Source organism: Garra rufa, chromosome 9 (genome assembly GCF_049309525.1).
Source record: "Garra rufa chromosome 9, GarRuf1.0, whole genome shotgun sequence".
In the NCBI taxonomy this organism is placed as follows: domain Eukaryota; kingdom Metazoa; phylum Chordata; class Actinopteri; order Cypriniformes; family Cyprinidae; genus Garra; species Garra rufa.
In genome coordinates this window covers 17,349,981-17,367,094 of record NC_133369.1, presented here as the reverse complement: position 1 = coordinate 17,367,094, position 17,114 = coordinate 17,349,981, and the positions used below count along the sequence as shown (strand labels likewise).

Here is a 17,114-nt window from a genome sequence, read left to right as displayed (position 1 = left end):
GTTTCTAATTAACCAAGTGCAGATAGCGCCATTAAGATGATGATAATGAAGATGAACAAGATGATAAGAAGGTTTGATGATGAATGAAATTATAATGTTGAACCATTAAACAGATAAGTATCATATGTAACCCCGGACCACAAAACCAGTCTTAAATAGCACGGGTATAGTAGCAATAGCCAAAAATACATTGTATGAGTCAGAAGTATCGATTTTTTACGGCAAAAATCATTAGGATATTAAAGATCATGTTCAATGAAGATTTTGTAAGTTTTCCTACTGTAAATATATAAAAACTTAATTTTTTGATCAGTAAGATGCATTGCTAAGAACTTCATTTGGACAACCTTTTTTTAGTATTTAGATTTATCTTAGATATATGTTAGATAGTATTTAGATATATCTCAGTATTTAGATTTTTTGCACACTCAGATTCCAGATTTTCAAATAGTTGTATATCTGCCAAATATTGTGCTATCCTAAACCACAGGTCAACAGAAAACAGAAAACAGCTTACTTCCGGATTCAAAAAACAAGGTTGATAGGCTACCTATAAATTCATAGCTGTTGTCATAGCAGAATTTTACATAACTTTTATATATATTTTTACTTGCCCTTTGTATTCTGTAACTAAACCAGATAATATAATTTAATTAAGAATAAAATAAAAAATGTGCCGTGGTAACGAGTCTGTGTAATGCAATAATAAATGTGTTCTGAGTTTGTCACACCACAGAAAAAAAAATGTGAATGATAAACCCGCCAAATAAATAAAATCTTATCAAAATCTTGAAAAAATAAGCAGTATTCTCCTGTCAGCGCTGAAACCACGCCCACTTGCGGGAAAACTACCGCAGACCAAGCTGTTTTGTAAATTATTGCAGCCAAGTAATACACATTTATGTGACAAAGGCATAGCTAGCTCGCAAACTGTAGGCTGTGGTAACTAAGAGTAATGCGAAGCACTGATGCTAATGTGCTCTAGTTATTAATGTTTAGGGGAGAAAAATGATTTAAGGCCGCCCAAAAAATCCTGAACACACAAATGGTAAAAAAAAAAAAATGTTTCACGGTCTAATGCCGCATTCCAGACAACCCGTAACCCGTGTTTTTCCGACCTTCTACCAGTGAAAGTGCACTGGAACGGCAGTCAAACCCGTGACTTCCCACTCGTGAACTCCTACTAGATCGATGTACTCCCAGTTACCAGTTCTGACGTAACATAGCCCGCGAAACCACAAAGTCAGCCCTTGAAAATGCGATTTCTTTAAAATTTCTCACAGACCTTAAGGGCCGTGAGTCAAATAGGCCCACCAAGTTTCGTTCCAATCAGCCTCTGTTAACCTTGTCTAATAGGTCCACAAATTTTATCGGCCTATGGTGGGCATATTTTTTGAGATCAGCAAACGTCTTTATAGTGGCACTTTGGACCAAGAGCATGGGTATCGAGTTTTACGTTGATAGGAAAAACGGTGTACTTATGGCCATTTTTATGTTTATGTGGCCGCAACTTTTTTATGTGACCTCAGATTAAGCTCTCACATATGCATTGTGAGTTTGGCGAAGGTATCTCATTCCATTCAAAAGTTAGCCATTTTAGTAAAGGTGGCCCTGCCCCTTTCGAACGTTTGGTCGTCACTTTGCAATGGAGAGTTGGAAGTTTTTGAGTCAACTTTTCTTGATAGTTATTGAAATTCACTCTCCAGAAAATGTTCCTGCAGTGGTTTGGTTCCGATCAGGCGAAAAACCTACGACTAGTTCACAAAGGTACGTTTTAAAAAAAATGCAAAATTTCCCGAAATTTTGAGGCATGCGTTTTGTCCGGCGTGGGCGAATGATTGCATGACATAAGACACTCGAGACTGTGGCGAACGGTTTAGGAGTTATTAGCCATTTTGTACTTTTGATCACTCTAGCGCCCCCGTCAGGCCGATTGGTGATGTTATACAAGGTGTGAGTACTAGCATTCCTCCAAGTTTCAAGTCTATGATCCTTGGCCATTCTAACAATTACAATAGGGTTTCAGTATTAAAGAAATAAACTTTTATTAGGCACTGTTTGACTAAATCACTCCAAATTCATATGCAGACATGAAAAATGATCAAATTCCGTCAGTGTTTGTTTACTCACTGTCACGTCGTTCCAAGTGAATGATGAGAGAATTTCATTTTTGGGTGAAGTTTCCTTTGAATTGATTTGACATTGTTGTTTTATCACTTCATTTGACGCTGTGACAGTTGCTGTAGCAGTGCACTGAATGGATTACAATAGCTTAATTGTTCACAATAACAGATTGTTACTCACTTGTTAGTGTGTACATACATCAAACTCTAGACAGGAGACAACGACATGAAGTGGAAGGTGGGACTTACAGTTGTTTATTCACTGAAATACCATAGTACATCAACACAGTCATTTCCACACACAACGGTATAGTTTAGGTTATCACTAGTCTTTGTTGATCCAGTTCTGCACTGCAGCAGAACACGAGTTAGTTCAGCTCCGTGCAATGGTTCGTGGTTGAGTACAGTCAAAAAAAAGTTCAAGTGCTTAACAAAAATCAGAAGGTTCTCAAGTAACTTTCTGAGCAGTCCTTCCTCTTAAGTGCAATACAAAAAAGCAAACACAATTGTTAAAACAAACTCAGAACATGGTAATGTTTAAAATAGAAAAGTCTTTTGAGATTCTGTAAGTGTCTTCGAGGTGAGTAGATTAGCACAGAATTTAAGAAACAAGACACTTCACAGTCAAGCAGAAATCATTTACAGACTTCCTTAAAATTCCACTTGAGGAATTGAGGCTGTAGGTCAAATCCCGGTGGTGCCAGGAGATGACCTCATCTGTTGTCTTTCTCAGTGATATCCGCTCTTGGCGGCTCCCATGTTCACTCTCCTATGTGATTTCAAACCGTCTGTTTATTTCTAAAACAGTGGTACATCAGTACAAACAACATATTCTGTTAATAGTTTACGTTTAATATCTACAGTATATAATTAATATTAGAAAAAAATATCCTAATTGTATCATTACGGTCTTTTAATAAATAAAGCACCCACCGTCCGATCACTTTCTGATATATTTGCCTTGTAAACCGTCATTATGAGCCAACTGACAACATTTTAATCACTTCATCAGTTCCAGTCTTTGATGACATCATCCATCTGTGACATCATTGTTGTCTGCTGGTGCTGTTAAAACTAGAGGGCCGTTCACATAGAACGCGTTTTTACGTTGTTCATCTTTGTAAATATATGCTACATCTCTGTCTTTTGCAGCATCTTGCACATGAAACAGCATTTTAAATACGCTCAAAAACGCAACTCTAGACCTTTTTTTAATATTTCACCGATAGAAAAGTCTTTTATTAATTACGCACCCTCATGTCTTTCCAAACCTGTAAGTCCTTCATTCATCTTTGGAACACAAATTAAGATATTTTTGATGAAATCCAAGAGCTTTCTGACCCTGCATAGACAGCAACACAACTGACACATTTAAGGCCCAGAAAGGTAGTAAAGACATCATTAAAATAGTGGTACCACCGTAATGTTATGAAGCTATGAGAATACTTTTTGTGCACAAAGAAAACGAAAATAACTTTATTCAACAATTTCTTCTCTTCTGTGTAAGTCTTCGACACGCATTCACACAAAAATACCACAACGTAGAGTCAAAAAGCTTTTGGATTTCATCAAAATTATCTTAATTTGTGTTTTTATGGGTTTGGAACAACATGAGGGTGAGTAATTAATGACAGAAATTTCATTTTTGAGTGAACTATCCCTTTCAAAAGTCTCTAGACTTTTCTTTATTTCATTTCACTTCCACTTGCCTGGCATCTCATGATTTTAAAAGAAAAAACATGTTTTGTGTTCCACTGTAGCTATTGCTACAGGTTTTCTTTATAAATGTTATAGATGGGCATCTCTGAAAGTTCCACTTGCATTTCGCATCTTCTGCAACATCGTATACATGAACTGGCTTTCTAAAAATGCAGAGCTTAAGTAAAAGAAGTGTCTTTCACTTCAGCCTTTTGTTGCATTTTGCACAACACAGCATTTAAAAAACGCTGTGCTAAAATAGGTTAAGCTTTTTTTAACCAAGCATCTCTAGACCTTGCTTTTTTTTTCATTCCTGTACCAAGTGTCTTGCGTTTTTAAATGCAAAAATGCATTCTGCGTGAACGGCCATCTTATTCTTCTCCACGTGTTCCTGGTTGCAAAAATAAATGCTGGTCACCGTTTATCATGACTTCGCTTATTTGCTACTTCTCAAACGGCTCATACCACAGCAACAATTTCTGGGCGCAGCTTTTACGCTATATCGCACAGACGATTTCCTGGTTAATGCAGCAACTATAGTGACACAATATTCATCTCAAGGGAATATGAATCACTTCAGTGGGAAAATAAATCATCCTTCTACCTTCTGTCTGATGGATCTGTGTTGGTTAATGAACAAGGGCTTAGATGAGGGGAGCTACACAATTCATGACACAAGAGCTAGATGCATTCCACAGTCATTAAAAGGCCAGACGGAGCCTTCATATCCTTTCTCATCAGTAGCCATCTCACACAGGTATATATAAACATTCAAAACTGCACACACACTCACGACAAGCACCTGTTTGCGTACTCACACAAGGATGCATGCATGTAGTCAGGCACGTTAGAATATACATTTAACATAGATTAGTTCTGATGCTCAGACTGTTGTTGTAAATAAAGTGCTGAACGTCTAATAGAAAAATCCACATATGCACAGAACACACAAAGGCATTCGCATCAGGGTATGAGTAAAGGCCATAGTTACAGCCCTTGTGTACAAAAGGAGCATCTTCATTACAAACAGAGACATCATAGCTGTAATGGACATAATTCATTGCTTCTCAAAAGCCTTTTTGGCTGGGATAGTTCACCCAAAAATAAATATTCTGCCATTATTTTTACAGTTGAGGTCAAAAGTTTACATCCCCATTTCAGAATCTGCAAAATGTTAATTATTTTACTAAAATAAGAGGGATCATACATGATCTTGATCTTAATCATACATGATCTTAATATGACAACTGAGAGACTCAAATGCAACCATTTCAGAAAGTTCAAATGCTCACTGACGCTCCAGAAGGAAAAACCATGCATTAGGGGTGAGGGGTGAAAAGATCAGGGTAAATTAAAGGTATTTTGTCTTCTGGGAAACATGTAACTATATTATGTAGCCGCTGAAGGGCAGTACTAAATGAAAAAATATGACATTTAGGCAAAATAAGAAAAATGCAACACCTCCATTCTTTTCAAATGTTTTCACCCCCCAGCTCTTAATGCATGTTTTTTCCTTCTTGAGCATCAGTGAGTGTTTGAACCTTCTGTAATAGTTGCATATGAGTCCCTCAGTCGTCCTCAGTATGAAAAGATGGATCTCAAAATCATACAGTCATTGTTGGAAAAGGGTTTAAATACACAGAAATGCTGGAAAACCAAAGAATGTGTGGGACCTGAAGGATTTTTCTGAAGAACAGCAGGCAGTTTAGGACAAACAAGGGACTCATGAACATCTATCACTAAACAAAAAACACAGCTGTGGATCATTCAGGTAACAACACAATATTAAGAATCAACAGGATGTAAACTTTTGAACTGGGTAATTTTTTATAAATGTATCTATTATTTTCTCTGGTGGACTATATGTAAACATCTTTTATATAAAATATCTTATTCAGGTCAGAGCTAAATAAACAATAACATGCATTTTGTATGATCCCTCTTATTTTAGGAAAATAATATTTTGCAGATTCCGAAAGGAGGTTTTTTTAACTTTTGACCTCAACTGTAAAAATATTTTTGGATAAAATTTTAATGAGGGGATTAAACGCTATTTTAAACTTCGGTTTAAAGTCTATGGTGACTGTCATAGTGTGAGCAACAGTTAAAGCATTCTTCAAAATATCATTTAGATTTGGATTTTTGAATGAACTGTCCCTTCAAAATTTTCTAAACAAAGAGTGTTGATGGCATTGAGCAACTTTCTAATCTAGGTCTGAAACGTAAAGATGAGCAGAACACGCAGTGTTCTCATTCTTTAAATCAAATGAATAATCAGCCAGGGCTGCATTTGAAATCCTTCGATCTAGCTATACTGCAATCCAGTGACATCACATCCTGCCTACTGTCCTTTTCATAACATCCGGTATTTCAGCCCTCTTCACAGGCTACACATCAAAAAGGGAAGTGTGCACTGGCAGTGCAAAACCAATCGATTGCAATTCGCAGGTAATTCTAAACTAACCTCAATGTGGCACTAGACGGGTCAGATACATTGTAAGGCAAGTCAGAAGTCAATTTGACACTAATTTGCATTGGTTTAGGCAATAGAAGCCAAAACAGAAAACTGCTGTCTAAAAACCACTGTAGGGAGGGAATTTGATCTGATTAATTTTCGAAATTGATTATTAATTAGTAATCTCTCAGTAAGATGTTCCTTATGAAGTTTGCACTATTTCAGTCATGATTTAAAAGACTTGTGAGTTCATCCAAGCTCCACATTTGGCTAAATGCACTGATCTAATGGGAACTTTTACTTACTGTGTGCATTCTTGTATTTTAAACTGTAGCACACAGTGCTACCAAACGCCAAGGTCATGGGTTCGACTCCCAGATAATGCAGGAAAAAAGGGTATTTAGTATACTACATATATTGATTGCAATATATGGCAAATGTGTAAATGCCACTTGTGACCCTGGACCACAAAACCGGTCTTAAGTAGCACAGCACAGGTACAGTGCCTTGCGAAATTATTCATACCCCTTCATTTTTTTCACATTTTGTTATGTTGCTGCCTTATGTTAAACTACTTTAAATTACTTTTTTTCCCACAACAATCTACACTCCCTACTCCATAATGGCAAAGCAAAAAATAGCTTTTTAACATTTGTGCAAATTCATTAAAAATAAAAAACTGAAAAGATCCCATTGCATAAGTATTCATACCCTTTTCTGGGACACTCGAAATTTAGCTCAGGAGCATTCATATTGCTTCTAGATGTTACTACACTTCTAGTGGAGTTAAACTGTGGCAAATTCATTTGAATGAGTATGATTTAGAAAGACACACACCTCTCAGAAAAGGTCTAACAGCTGAAAATGCATATCAGAGCAAAAACCAAGTCCTGAGGTCAAGATAACTGCCTGTAGAGCTCAGTGACAGACTTGTGTTAAGGCAATGATCTAGGAAAGAGTTCAGAAAAAAATCTGCTGCATTGAAGGTTCACAGAAGCATTATCCATAATGGAAGACGATTGGAACAACTAGGACTCTAGAAAATGTCTGCCAGCCCCCATCCAAGCTGACAGAGCTTGAGAGGTGAAAAGGTGAGGCAAAGAATGGCAGATAATTGCCAAATGCAGATGTGCAAAGCTTGTCACATCATACCCAAAAACACTTGAGGCTGTAAAGGTGCTTCAACTATGTACTGGGTTAAGGGTATGAATACTTATGCAATGTACTTATTTCAGTGTTTTATTTTTAATAAATTTGTAAAATTTGCAAATCTGGTTTTTGCTTTGTCATTATTATGGTGTATGGAGTGTAAATTGATGTGGGGAAAAACTAATTTCAAGCAGTTTAACATAATGCTGCAACAAAACAAAATGTGAAAAAAATGAATACTTTTGCAAGGCACTTTTATGTCCAAAATTATTAGGATATTAAATAAAGATCATGTTACATGAAAATATTTTGTGAATTTCCTACCGTAAATATATCAAAACTTAATTTTTGATTAGTAATATGCATTCCTAAGATCTTACTTTGGACAACTTTAAAGGCGAGTTTCTCAGTATTTAGATTTTTCTGCACTCTCAGATTCCAGATTTCCAAATAGTTGTATCTCAGCCAATTATTGTCCTATCCTAACATCTTTCTGATGATGTTTAAATCTCAATTTAAAAAAAAATGCACCCTTATGACTGGTTTTGTGGTCCATGTTCAAATGAGTAACATACTTAAAAGCAGCAAAAATGAGGTTGGATTTAGAGGCACAATGCAAGTATGAACATTTCCAGTGATCCAGTCTACCTAAACTATCTTGTATGCTAACTGACCTGTCAGCAAAAATGCTAGCATCCCTTCACAGATCTCTTGTGAACCAGGGTTTCATAGGTTGTAATGGCACTCGTCAAACAGATCAGCACCTTTCAGCAGGCAATCGGTTGATTTAGAGCCATTCTCCATGTGTAATAATGCGGTATTAAAGCATGTCACCAGTTAGGTAAACAGAAAGCAGTTGGTTCAAAATGCATTGGCAGGCCACAGAAAACCATTAACGACAAATATAAGAGACACTGAAAAAATAACATAACAAAGTCTTCATTGTTAGTTGCTTCAATTGCTGTAGACCAGTGCAAACCTTCCTACAAGGTCCCTGCCTTGACATCTACTCCTGCTTCTCTTCTAGATACGCCTTCACACGGTTGCGCACATAGAATGCAGTGAGTGCGCTGCAACACGCTGTGAAGATAAAAAGAGCCACTGCATCGTGAGCCAAGTCTCCATGGAAACTTTCGTAGAGAGGTCTCCGCTCGCTGTAATCCAGTCGCACGGCTTCGAGCTGAACTAGAGTGCAAAGCACAAGGAACACGTGGAAGATCTGATGGCCCTGCCCGATGAAGTCGCAACGTCCTGGGAACCAGCGCTCAGGATGGGGGTACGAGAAGAAGTAGGCGCTGATTAAAAAGAAGAGAACCTGGTAGCAGTGGTACACCACCGCCTGGTCGGCACAGCCTTGTTCAGAGCTGTAGCATTTATAGATGCGATGGAACACCGGGCTGATGTCTAAACAGTAGGCCAGGCCCGAGGGAACCACTTGGAATAGCTTGTGAATGAATTTGGGCAAGCTCGGGCTGGCGTACTTGCCGTAGCAGCAGCCTGTACAGGACAGCCAGGCCAGGAAGGCCGCAGCTGGCAAGAAAAAGCTTCGTACTTGAGCGTGCCATTCTTTTTCAACAACGTAATAGAAGTGGGCCAGGGCACTGCCATACTGGTAGACGGCTACGCCAACGTAGTCCAAAAAATAAAAGGTGTAGTGGGAGAGCTCAGACTTGGCCGAGAGCAAATGGGCAAGGGCGCTGCAGCCCAGGTAGGTGAATGCAGCTAGGAGCAGGATGAACAGCGGCTGGGCATGTGGGTCTCGCAGGAAGTCCACGGTTTCAGACAGCTCCTGAAACTTGACTAGGATAATGAGGGAGGCCAGCAAGTGTGTCCACACGTTTACAGACTCATTATGCCTCTGGAACAGAGTGAGGAAGTAGTAGCGCCAGTTTTGGTCAGGCGACCTGTAGCCAGTGATTATGTGTGACTCACGGAAAACCCACGGCACATCGCTCACCATCACAGTGCAAGGCAGTTTAGGGAAGGCTGATTCCAGGAAACGGGGGATTTGGCGAAGCTGCTGTGCGTTGATGAACAGCCGCCCGATCTGCTCCATCACAACCGTCGCCATGGTGAGGATTAATTAAGCGGCAGTCTATTGTGAGATCTGTTTGGGAGAAAGCATTCGTCAGTTAAATATTACCCTTGCATTATTAAAAACATTCATCACGGGAAGAAAAAAGCTTTTTCAGACTCACAATACTTTAATTTGCACACCACAAGTGTGAATACATGCATTAAATGTATAATACATGTTTTATAACATTCTGTGGTGGAAATGGATGGAAATTATTTAAAACATTTTTGGAAAATAATAGCTGACCACTTTGGCTTGCTAAGGCTAATTTAACATAACATTGTATACACACTAACTGTCAAAAGTTTTGAACAGTAAGATTTTTTTTTTCTGCTCACCAAGCCTGCAAATTATTAGTTCCAAAGTACAGAAAAACAGTAACATTTTGAAATATTTTTACTATTTAAAATAACTGTTTTCTATTTGAATATATTTTAAAATTAAATTTATTTCTGTAATCAAAGTAACATTTTCAGCATCATTACACCAGTAACACGCGATCCTTCAGAAATCATTATATGCTGATTTGCTGAGAAACATTTTTTTATTATTATTATCATCAATATTTAAAACAGTTGAGTACATTTTTAAATGCAAAGATAAGAATTTATCTGAAATAAAAAGCTTTTGTAACACTGGTCACTATACCATTCAAATGCTAATGGAGTCCATGTTTTTTTTTTTTTTTTTTGCAAGAAATTACAGAAATTAATACTTTTATTTAGGGAGGATGCTTTAAATTGATAAAAGTGATGATAAAGATTTATATTTCAGATAAATGCTGTTCTTCTGAAGTTTCTATTCATCAAAGAAACCTGAAAAAATCTACTAGAATATTAGAATGATTTCTGAAGGATCATGTGATGAGTAATAATGTTAAAAAAAATCAGTTTTGAAGTCACAGGAATAAATTACATTTTAAAATATATTAAAATAGAAAACAATTTCAAATACTAAAAATATTTCAAAATGTTACTGTTTTTGCTGTACACTGGATCAAATGAAAGCAAGCTTGGTGAGCAGAAGAGACATCTTAAAAATGTTCAAAAACTTTGACTATAATGACTATAGTATTTTTTTGTTAAAAATGTGTTTATTTCTATTTATTTATTTATTTATTTTGTTAAATGTGTTAAAGATTGATTGTAAATGAGTCATAACAGAGAACTTTTAACTTAAAATATTTTTTTTTTGGGATAGAACCGCTTTTTGTAGAAATGATTTAAAGAAAGAATCCTTTTTTTCTTTAAATTATGTAGGTCTTAAACATCAAATAATCAACATGTTTATAGTTTAAGATTTACAGTATGAGCTGAGACCAGGTTAAAACATTTTTTTTTAAATTACACATTTGAAAAATAAATCATTAAGGCATTGTAAAAAGTTTCCAACACTTAATTTAAACAAAGTTTAAACCTGTTAGTTTAAAACAAATCAACACCTTGGACATGAAAGTGCCAGAAGTCGCAGAATCCTTATATTTTTAAAGTTTTGCGAATTTAGAACGTTTTAAATGCAGCATTTTAAAATCGTGGCCTACTTTTTAATTGACTTATTTTTATGCTATATGAATGCGAACGACGCCACAATCTAAACGATATATGCAAACTGATAGGACCATGTATTAAAATACCAAGATCCTGAAAATCTTATTTTATATTTTTAAAAAAAACGTTTGATGTAAAGATATTTGCAAGACTAAAAAACTGGTTTATCTTGAAATTAAGGTAACGTGATGTACAACGGGGCGTTTCTTCTTGAACAATGAATAGACATCACCGCTTACGTAACATCAGCTCTCTGCGTAAAGCTCCTCGTGCACATGAATTAATAAGGACGAGTCTGATGAAACAAATTCATCGATAATATCAGGAAAACACGAGTTCTGGAAAAAAAATCAATTTTCAAATCTATTAAAACGACGAGATAGTATATAGGCTGTAGACAATTTTGGTGATGGCATCCCAAAAGACAGACAAGCCTTCCCACACCCTCAAGCCGTTTCTCTCGTAAAATCTCGAAAAAGAACCGTGAGATGCCGGAAGCGCAACAATGACATATCTTTACGAAATTCAACATCTACAGGTGTAAGCGACAACCTAAACGTGTTCTTGCTTATCTCGTGTAATGTAACGTTAACGTACATGCTTTAACAAATGTCGCTATCTTGGGTTATACTGATTATTCATTCTCCCTGTTTGCATAACGTGCATAACTTTTCTCTTAACGCACCACACAAAAACTATGTCTGTTTTTTAAAGGAACTTTATCTAAAAGCATATACAGTGCATATAAGGATTTGATTTTTACCTTTCAGCCTGCCTCAAACGTATGATCAGTAAATGTACTGCCTTACCTTTTAAGAGGATAATGCAGCGAACTGCATTTAACCGCGTCTTCATATGCGTCTTCAGGAAACGTAATTAAACAAAGAAAATTTCATTATGGACAAAATATTAGATGAAAATTTGTTGAGCGGTAGAGGCTGCTGTCAGCTCCCTGCAGTACCGCTGTCAGATGGCCGTAATCTAAAGATTCCTGATGAGCAGGTGAATTGTCCAATCAGAGAAGCCGAAGAGCACTGTCCCCGCCTCCAACCAGAGTAACTGACCAATAGATTCTTTAAGGGGGCGACACCCTGTCACATGTAAGGGATGTGAAATGCGAAACTACCCTCTTCTTATTAATACCGCCTACATTCCCTCTTTAATAAAAGACGAGGTGAGAGCCAATGTGGTCTAACACAGACAAAAGATATTTAAGACATATATGTGAGCATGTCTATGTGAACAATATTTGGCCAAGATACAATTTTCTGAAAATATGGAATCTGAGGGTGCAAAAAATTTAAATATTGAGAAAATCGCCTTTAAAGTTGTCCTAATGAAGTTCTTAGCAATGCATATTACTAATTAAAAATTAAGTTTTGATAGATTTACGGTAGGAAATTTACAAAATATCTTCATGAATCATGACCTTTAATATCCTATTGATTTTTGGCTTAAAAAAATCTGTATTTTTGACCCATAACGTTATTTTTGGATATTGCTACAAATATTCCAGTGCTATTTAGAACTGGTTTTGTCATCCAGGGTCAAATGTAGATATGTTTAGACACTTTTTTATTGCCAGTGTCAGTAACACAGAAAAATATTTGCTATTAATTGAATTTGTCTAATATTTACACATTGTGAGTTTACTGTTGTTCATTTCTTATGCTAAACTATGTGACGCTTATCTCATCACCCACACATGCACTCTTCTGACAATGTGGCCTTGTCAAACTCGGTGTTAGCACTGGAAACAAAGGACTACATTGTGAATTTAGACACAGGAAGGCAAAATATTACTTCGTCAGACAAATAATAATAGCATAGTCCCATGCACTTCGCAGTCTTGTACCAAAATAAAGTTGTCAAGGAGAAAATATTTCAAGAATTTCTGTTGTCAGTGCTGTCAGTGGTAAATTTAATTGCTTTTTGTATTGATAGGTTTCTCCATTAGTAACACCCTGAGTGATTCAGACAATGTGGGTGCTTTGAAGGTCATTTTGACATTTGAACTTTTCGCCCCTTCCTACAACACAAACAAGCATGTGATTTCATTTTTATTTTATTCAATTAAAAAAACATTTATTCACACAACATATTAATGGACATGATCATTTTTGGATGCATGTAATTGCTTCTACTAAGGGAGTTCAGAATTTGGAAATAATGTAAAATTCATTTTTAGAAAAGATTGATGCACTATTTCTGAACACATAATAATGTGACAGCATGTGGACAACAAGCCATTCATCACTGCAAAGCTGTTTACAACTGCCATAAATCTTCATGCACCTAAGTTTTAGCAACAAAGGAATAATCAATAATAGTTGTCATTACGTCAACATTAGGATTTTTTTTTTTTTTTTTTGCTGAAATCATTTTAAGACTAGTTTCCAAAGAAAAAAAGCCTTTTCTAATACCTGCTAGACAAACTCAAAACCACTAGATGCCAGTATACAGTCTCAAGCAACAGATTTATTATTATTTTTTTAATACTTAAACCTTTGCTAGTACTTATTGGAATGCATTGATTTTTTATTAGTGCATATTGAGTATGAAGTACTATAAAAGTATGATCTAGTGAAGGAAATGCATGTGGATAATGGAACGTTTAGTTTTCACACTCATCTCATGCAGATTATAAAGAGCACATCAAAAAGTGTCCAAAAAGATCAAATTATTATTCTGGCAAAACGTACTTTGCATATAGAATTACAGAAACTGCCATTTATGTCCATAATGTACAAATTTGAAGAAAGTATTTGACTCCACATTACACTCTGGCTGACTGACAGATCAACAAAGAGGCAGTGGCAGAACTGGTACAATAACAAACAACTGCAACTTTATTAAGCTCATAGGATGGCAGTACTGACATACAAGGGAACAGGTGGACTTGCACATTGTAGTATACCAAGTATATATTAAACCTATGCATAACACAGGCATGCTTCCCTATCAGTAAAACACTGCTCATTTTAAACGCTATTGAGCTGCACAAATCTACAGGTTAGAGGGGATGGTTAAAGACAGAACTGAATACACGTAAACTGATGAAATGTTGTGCACCAGCTTTTCCCCAAAACCCCTTAATAAAAAAGTGGCAAGTACATGGATCCAAACACGGAAAACTGGCCATTTAATGGAACAAAAAATAAATCTTTGGATACGTTAAAAAACCCAATACTATACCCTAAATGAAAAGGAAAATGAGAGAGGAGGTTTAGTTTTCACCCTCTGCCCCATCTTTTGTTTCTTTGTTCTTTCGTACCTCTTCGAGCTTCTTGTCCTAAAATCAAGAAAAAGACATCCGTTAACGTGATAACAATTCAGAACTGAAACTTTACAAAGCATATGCATTCATCAATACACAAACCTTCTCTTTGAACTTCTCATTCATAGCTGCCATGCGTGCTGTGCGGTTTTCTTTGTTGGCTTCCATTTTCTGGTTAAGTTTCTCCTCTGCCATCTTGCTGAAGTTGTTGTTCTCCTCCATTGCTTTCTGAAGGACCTCCTTCTCATGCTCTCGCTTCTCAGCTAAGTGCTTCAGGACCTCTGCCTCGTGGTTCTAATAGGAGAAGGTAAACAAATGAGCAACTGAGGAACAAATGCACAATCGCTATGCAACTGATTCCTAAACGACCACTTACCTTGCGTCTCTCCTCTGCCGCATCCAGTTTTTTCTGGATCTCATCCAGAGATACCTCCTTCTTCTTAGGGGTGGAAAGTGGGAATTCTCCCTTGCCCTCAGGAGCCGTAGGACTCAGGATGACTTCAAAAGCCTGTCCTGAGGCACGCTTGTCCAGTTCCTTAACCTGAATGTCTGGGAAGGATACGTCAATGCATTTAATAATGATTTCCTGTAGTGGAGCATGTTGATTTCGAGATTGGCTGAGCTTATTTTCACATTTTACCTCCAGAGGACGCCATTGCACTTCCAACCTCGACGGTTTTGCACACCTGCCAAATGAATGCATACGATAATATCAGAAAAACGCAAACGTTTTGCTATTAACGTTGATGCAAATCATGCTTACACAATCTTTTCTCCTTAGCATCTGCCCCTCCCCACAGATTAAAAACAAGCCTTAGCTGTACAACACCTTTTCTATCAATGGAAAAAAATAAAAATATGTAGCTATTCATAAAAAACATTAAGTGGAGTCCCAACTGTGGCATTTACAAGAAATAATATATATAAAATAATAAACAAATGTATAAATGATAACTAAAATACACTACTTGAGGGAGTGGCGTCGCCACAATAGTAGTCATGCATAATTTACTAAGTGAGTGATATTGCGGGAAGGAAACAAGCTGTTGAAAAATGCAAAAATGACTGCCTATTAAATAGCAATATATCCTTTACGCTAGAAGCCAAGAGAAGGACGAGTCGCTGCCAGCACAACCACCACCGGATCCATCTACTCAGACGTGCTGTCATCATCATCTAATTAAACGATAATAGTTCAATTAAAATATATACTACAGGGTTTACACTCGGGTGAGATGCAGAGAAAACAAACCAGCATCTCTTTTTGTAACGTAATGAGATCCAACTGGCCACTGAGAGACTAAAACAAAGGGGATATTGTGGAAGAAACGAACAAAGACAGGCTAATCCGTTGGTGTGATTGTGATTCGTCAAATATTACGTATTAGACAAGCTTGTCATGTTAAACATGACCTGACAACAAATCATCACTCGATGGCTGAAAATAAACATCCAGCCCTAGACAATCCGATGGGATGCAGGATCTCATCTGGAGACAATAGATGGCCGAGATACACCCTGAACCCCCATTGTAACAGTCTTCAAAAATCCATAATAGCACAAGCTATGCTATATTACATTTCAATAAGAGCCTAATAATGTTCTAGAAACATGCAGATATGGAAAACAACGTTTGCTAAGTGGTATTGATGCATCACCTCTTTCCAGCAAACCAGATCACACCCTAATCTCTCTCATTTCTCACCAGACACAACTGCACTGCCCATTCTACATAATAATGTCAATGTTGACATGCAAAATGCCCAATTCTACATGTTTATTAACCGATGTTATTGATGCATTCGAAGGTTAATGATGGTATTTGTCAGCACTGTTGGTGAATGCACACATATCGAAGACAAAAGACGCCGAGAGCCATTAGATCACCTGTCACTGTACTGTGGGCTTCATAATGGGATTGTTGTTCAGATTTTAGGTCAGACAAAAACTGTTCAACTCTGTGGCTGACAACAGAATTGATTTAGCATAATCAACAAGCAAACCTCAACTAAACCAGAGCCAGTTGGCTAATGTTGAGCTCGACCGTTTGCACAATTCCCTCCCGAATAAACGACGATAAACACTAACGTTAAACCTAAATGATCGCGCAACGAGCACCTCGATGTGTTATTTTTAAATTCATGGGCTTATTTAGTTGTGGTAACTCTCTAACTATAATATTCCCAATGCCCTTGTCTATTATCTACATCCCCTCCCCAAAAAGCGAGGTAAATAAAGGTGTAACTGAAAATAAACATGGTGATCCTTTGAATTGTTATCCTTTAGATGTCTTCTCTTCCTGTCACGTCAGAAACCGTTGAGATGTGTTGCAATAATATTAATTTTCGACAACAAAAAACACCCACCTTTAGACGCAGTGAAAATCAGTGCTGGAGTTGACCGCGCGCAGATTCCTCTCTGCCTCAGCATCAACCGTTCGCGCAAAAGAGGACCAAATTGTGTCACGTCACATTTGGATGTGACCAATCATCGTCGAGTAGGGAATTATGGGATACGTAGTACGCTATCATTTCAGTGGAAAATATCTGATTTACTTTTATATTGTTGGCGTAATATATATGACTCCATTCACATTAAGAATGTACAATGCTTATTTTATAAAATAAATTGAGTTATGCATTCTAAATAAACTATTATACAACAATTTATTTATTTCAGATACCATTTTTATCCACCTTTTCTTCATTTAAAAACTGGATCGGCCATTTGTAAATTTTAAAGGTGTGGCTTTCGATCTCATTCATGTCCAGCTATTTTTAGCTGTACA

The 17,114-nt window shown here is 36.9% G+C and overlaps 2 protein-coding genes across 2 annotated transcripts; both read right to left on the bottom strand.

Annotated features, from left to right (window-relative positions):
• Positions 1-2,350: 2,350 nt before the first annotated feature.
• On the bottom strand, positions 2,351-11,995 carry paqr7b (progestin and adipoQ receptor family member VII, b). Its single transcript, XM_073847007.1, has 2 exons — positions 11,859-11,995; positions 2,351-9,532 (listed from the first exon to the last, which is right to left on the bottom strand). Exon 2 carries the CDS (start codon positions 9,494-9,496, stop codon positions 8,432-8,434), a length of 1,065 nt encoding a protein of 354 aa, XP_073703108.1. The 5' UTR covers positions 9,497-9,532; positions 11,859-11,995; the 3' UTR covers positions 2,351-8,431.
• Positions 11,996-13,875: 1,880 nt separating this feature from the next.
• stmn1b (stathmin 1b) lies at positions 13,876-16,788 on the bottom strand. The gene is made up of 5 exons (XM_073846757.1): positions 16,693-16,788; positions 14,967-15,012; positions 14,703-14,875; positions 14,429-14,620; positions 13,876-14,341 (listed from the first exon to the last, which is right to left on the bottom strand). Exons 2-5 carry the CDS (start codon positions 14,980-14,982, stop codon positions 14,276-14,278), a joined length of 447 nt encoding a protein of 148 aa, XP_073702858.1. The 5' UTR covers positions 14,983-15,012; positions 16,693-16,788; the 3' UTR covers positions 13,876-14,275.
• Between the last annotated feature and the right edge of the window lie 326 nt (positions 16,789-17,114).